Source organism: Scophthalmus maximus, chromosome 5 (genome assembly GCF_022379125.1).
Source record: "Scophthalmus maximus strain ysfricsl-2021 chromosome 5, ASM2237912v1, whole genome shotgun sequence".
NCBI lineage: Eukaryota > Metazoa > Chordata > Actinopteri > Pleuronectiformes > Scophthalmidae > Scophthalmus > Scophthalmus maximus.
In genome coordinates, this window is record NC_061519.1 from 12,390,001 (window position 1) to 12,395,000 (window position 5,000).

A 5,000-nucleotide genomic window follows, 5' to 3' on the forward strand; every position below is an offset into this window, starting at 1 on the left:
GCCTCTGCACCTCATTAATCCCTACCTAACGCAGACCTTATGTGATGGTTGAAAGAGGACACCTGTTGCCGTGGTCACGGAGGGCCAACGATGGAGTCACCCAAGGTCAACGTCATCATCATCACCACCGTCGACATCGGCGTCCACATATATCCGCAAAGTGCTTCTTTGTAGATGGAGCTCGAGTTTGGTCGAAAACTGGAACACGTTAATTTTTTTGCGAAGTTATCAGAACAAAAAAATAATCAACTTCGGTGTTGACTGTGCGATAAAAGTTTGGGAGACAAAACTCAAGCTGCTCTCGAGCTGGCTGGTACCAAGTGTTTACAGTTGAGCTGCATTCCTTTCACAGGAGCGTCATTTAAAAAAAAATATTGCATGTTCCCGTTGAAGTGTGTTTAATACTTCCAACGGCGGCCAGACTGAGCCGGGAACAGGGCCTGCACATATCCTGCTATTGTCTTTATCGCTTCCTTTCTCTTCCATCTGTCCACAGCGTGTCCTGCTGTACCCTCGCTGCCTCCTACCTCTGCTTCCCCGAGAGTAAACTCGTCAAGAGTGCAATGGTTTCATGGAGAGAGATGGTAAATGTTAGAAAACTAGTCATTATTATACAAATGTCACAAAAACTAAAAATATGACTTTGGAAAAAGAATACAAAGATAGTTGTGAATTGCTCGCCGGGTTTCAGCGCAGGGTTGTGAGTAAAAAAAGCAGCGGAGGATGTAAGTTGACAAAACCCTCATCAGTTTATTGTCTTTCAGCAAGAAAAAGGTCAGGATCTCACATTGCTTAGCTTCACCCGAGGAGTTTCCTCAATCCCCCAGTGGAGTTATATTTTCATAAGAGGCTTAATCACCCTCCTTCCATAAACCAAACCTCAGAAATACATTTTACAGTTTCTCTGTACAGAGTATCTATTGTCCTCAAACTTGAAAAATGTGCCAAGTTCAACATGGATTCCTTTCCTCTTAAGCTATGTAGGCTGCATGTCATGAAAAAACATTCATAGCTTGAGCAATGCCACAGTTCAAGTAATGGAGGCAGGATACATCCGGACCTCTGGCAGTTCACACAAACATCGGAGGCCACATCACACTGACACCACCAAAGAGAGTGCATTTTTTTTGTGGCAAATGTCAACCTCTCATAACAGCAATACCTTCACCGCCATCATCGTCGTCATTCACTGCAACAATAGAAATACTGTTGGATTGCACGTTCTTCAAGCTTTCATCTTGTGGCATGTTTATAGAAAAAATATATATAGAATACAAAAAGCTTATACTTCTTTGAGTAACAGAATATAACATACAGTACTTCAGATTATGTTTTGATCAGCACATCAGCAGGTGTACATAAATTGCCCTCCCCTTGCCCAAATGCATTTACCGGACTAAAACAGGGATGTCGTTTTGATCACTATTAAGTGCTTTGGTCAATGGGTATAACATCGAGTATGCTCTTACAATGGTATTCTACAAGATGTTAATGCTACATAATAATCCACTGTATATGAATGTCTATTAAGAAAGGGGCAAACGGTCAAGGTGCACCATGACTCTTCACATATTCACACCAGGCATTTACACAAAAATGGTTTGGTCCACCATGACGGAATCAGCCTGTTTACATCAACTCTTTAACCCCCCCCCCCCCCCCCCCCCCCCCAAAAAAAAACAAACCCCAAACGCATTGAGTAGTAGCAACCTAATATATATCCAACGTATTGGTCAAATTTTCAGAACTGAATTCAGTTAAACTAGGTAAAAGGACAACTCTAAACAACATAAACTCGAGTTGAAAGTCAAACAAAGGTGCAGCACCTGACGTTAGTGAGCAATTCTGGTTGTCAACATCCCTACCGAAAGCGTCCACTAAACAAACGGCACTAAATGAAGTACAAAGTTTTGACTTTTCGAAAAAAGCTTAAACAGTCTCTTGAAAAAAAAAACCAAACAAACAAAAAAACAAAGTTCAAGCTGACATTCAAGTTCCGGTCCCACTTCAATCTGTGAAAATATCATTCACAAAAAACCGATGGAATCACTGTAGTGCAAAATTTTACACAATGCACCTTCGGATGCAGTCGTTTCTCACAGGATACAGTAAACATGTCCTTTTTGTGTCTCTCTCTCCGTTGGATTACATTTCTGGAGCTGCAGGCGGCAGCCCCGCCGTGTGTTTAGGAGTTTGTATGAGTTTGTGTTCCTCTATACGCTGAGAAGGCATGGCTGCAGCTTTGGCGTGCACTGGATGCGACAGCCGCACGTCCAGGGCGTCATTGTGTTGCGCTAAAGAGTGCAGGCGATAGTGCAGGACAAGGTCTTTCAGGGAGCAGTGGGCGTCGTAGGGCTCGGCGAAGCCGTATCCGTGTGGTGTGCTGTAGATCATGCAATGCTTCACTTCTTCATTCACGCTGAGACAAAAAAAAGGAAAAATCCCATCACTGAATGTCACGCACTTACATTGTCTTTTAATATTCATCTTGGTCCATTCTTTACTTTTACAAAACGATACTTACACGACCGAGCAGGCGTAGCATCCCTGTTTGCTGCTCTCGCGGATCAGGAACGTTCCGGGAGCTTTACCTTCGAGCATCTCCTCGGCCTGCGTCCGACTCATTTCGCCGACAAACCAATTTGTCTCGTCCTGATGTGGCAGGTTCTTCTCGTCTCCCTTTAACACGTACGTGCTGGGAAAAACAAGAGGAATACTGTAACAACTCTGTGTTTTATGCACGAGTTATTAGTCACATTCTTCAATGTTTCCTCTTGGAAAGTCATTTTTTTTGGAACTTACTCATCGAGGCTGTCGCTCTGTATCCCCAGCCAGTCGTTTATGCGTTTCTGCCGTACGCCTTTGTGATTAAGCCAGCTGCAAGGCCAAGTGGAAAGGAATGCTTAATTTTAACATAAAATTATTAAACATTGCACAACAGCTACTGCACATTTCCTCCCTTTAAACAGCTTGGAGTGATTTCCTGTGGACAATATTCGTAACGCTGCTTACTTGAGGTACTGGTCTCTGATGTTGCGTAGCTGGATGAGGTCGGGTCGCAAGCTGTTCATCTTCCTGTCCGTCTCCCTGTAGTCCTCCACCTGCGTCCTCAAGTCTTCCTCCAGGTGGATTTTGCTGTCGTAGATCTCCCCGAGCCGACACTTCAGCTTCTCATAATTTATCAGAAAGCTATGGAGGGAAAGTTAAGGGTCATTGGTCTGGGCAGAGCTCAGGTAAAAAAAAGTTAACATGCATCTAAATTGGGGGGGGCATGATGTAATGAAGTACCTCTCCAGATCTGTGTCGTCTGCCTCAGACTGATTGTTCCGTTCAAACTCCTCTCCGTAGCGCTCCTGCTCACGGCACTGCTCCTCGAAGATCAGCATTGTCTCGTTAAAGGCCTCAATTGCCGTTCGCTTCATCTGGATTTCCTGCATCACAGCGAATAACGTTCAATGAGAGGAAAATCACGGGAGTCCGACAACTTGAGATAACATAAATTCTGCCATTTGGAAAATAAGTTGTTTTTTTGTTTTTTTTACCTGTGAGGTTTTTGTGAAGGCCTCGTAAAGACAATCGAACTCCCTCGACTTCTCTTGATACTGACCGTGGACCTCCTTCAGCTTTCGTCCGGCGACATCAACATTGTCTTCTTTTACCTAAAGTCAAAAATTCAACTTTAGCCATTTGTATACAATTCACAATGCTCTGTATTTAACAAACAAAATAATCCCCATCATCACACTTTTGCAGACTGATCAACGTTCTTGCTGAAAAACGAAACTAACCTGCTGGAAGCGGGACACAGGATCGGTGAGCATCAGATCCAGTGTGGCGTTGTATTCCACCAGAGGATGGTGCTGATAGTGCCAGATGAGCTCCACTACCGAAGTGAACGTGAGGGGGTCCGAGAAGCCGTACTTCCCGTCGCGGTGATATATTTTGATCAGTTTGTTGTGTCCGTCTTTCCTGTGAAACAGCAGCGAAGCCCAGAGATGATTAGATAATTGGCTTAAAATAAAAATCCTTGATTGTATTCGTGACGGGACATCGATGGTACACGACGGTGCTCTTCTCCCTCTGCTTACCTTAATGTCAGCGTGAAGTCCCCTTGCAGCTTTGTGGATGCGTCGCGCACCAAAAAGGAGCCGTCGGGGGAGTCTCGGAGCTTCTCGTTTACCTCATCCCTGGGGGAGAAGCAGTCAACAGTTCAGGGATCTGACGCGCAGGTATGTTAAACAACCGTACAACATGTTAACTATCAGACTTTTGTAAGGGTGTTGCTATGGGACTTTTTTTAAGTTTAGTTACCTGGATATGTCTCCCCAGTACCATTCAGCGTCCTGTAGCGAATATGCAGGTGGTGAATGGCAGTTGTTATTCATGGTGGAAGACACTGGCTTTGTTGACCTGGGAGGGAGAGCTGCAGGCGAGAAAACGAACGACTCGTGAGAATACTAAATACGGCGGATCAGGGATATTGGTTTCTTATCTAGTTTATTACTGTGAATGAGACTCCTTAACTCCATAACTGCTGCAATGAGTGTGTGATGGAACTAGTGCTCTCGTTGTAACCCCCCACCCCCACCACAACACATACACACACACACACTCCCTGTGACACCTTTGCTTGAGGGAGCCTATATCAAGATCTGAGGACAAGCCCAGGCATGTTTCTATCACTTGCTAAATCGTTACCAGATCTGAAGAGTGGTTAGCACTGAAAAAAGGAAATGTGGCAGTCACTCCTCTTTACCGGGCACAATCAGTCAACAACTATGCAACACGTCTTCTTTTATTATTACAAATATTCTCATTTTTTGGCGTTCAATTGCCTGTTATAAAAAAAGTGGATTAAAGCCCAGTATCTAAACTTTGGGCAGTGTCCCGAACGGCACGTGAAGCATTAAATAAGACCATAACTCGTGTTTTTGGCCTCTCGGACGACCCCTCCCATCTTATAATCACTGCACGCTTTGCAGAACCCTCATAAGTTTTCC

The 5,000-nt window shown here is 44.3% G+C and overlaps 2 protein-coding genes across 8 annotated transcripts in view; one reads left to right on the forward strand and one right to left on the reverse strand.

Annotated features, from left to right (window-relative positions):
- Positions 1-726: 726 nt before the first annotated feature.
- LOC118311687 (phosphatidylinositol 3-kinase regulatory subunit gamma) overlaps positions 727-5,000 on the reverse strand; it is a 6,924-nt gene continuing 2,650 nt past the window's right edge. For both annotated transcript variants that reach the window (XM_035635722.2, XM_035635721.2), the window contains exons 2-10: positions 4,312-4,423; positions 4,089-4,187; positions 3,789-3,969; positions 3,543-3,659; positions 3,289-3,431; positions 3,013-3,189; positions 2,803-2,877; positions 2,525-2,695; positions 727-2,419 (exon numbers count right to left, since the gene is read on the reverse strand). In XM_035635722.2, the coding sequence (XP_035491615.1) occupies positions 2,146-2,419; positions 2,525-2,695; positions 2,803-2,877; positions 3,013-3,189; positions 3,289-3,431; positions 3,543-3,659; positions 3,789-3,969; positions 4,089-4,187; positions 4,312-4,423 (1,349 nt within the window). In that variant the 3' untranslated portion in view covers positions 727-2,145. The remainder of the gene's footprint in view (positions 2,420-2,524; positions 2,696-2,802; positions 2,878-3,012; positions 3,190-3,288; positions 3,432-3,542; positions 3,660-3,788; positions 3,970-4,088; positions 4,188-4,311; positions 4,424-5,000) is intronic.
- The window catches only part of sgip1b (SH3GL interacting endocytic adaptor 1b), a 40,461-nt gene continuing 39,425 nt past the window's right edge, over positions 3,965-5,000 (forward strand). For all 6 annotated transcript variants that reach the window (XM_035635706.2, XM_035635708.2, XM_035635709.2 and 3 more), the window contains exon 1: positions 3,965-4,229. The gene's annotated coding sequence lies outside the window, so the exon portion shown is untranslated. The remainder of the gene's footprint in view (positions 4,230-5,000) is intronic.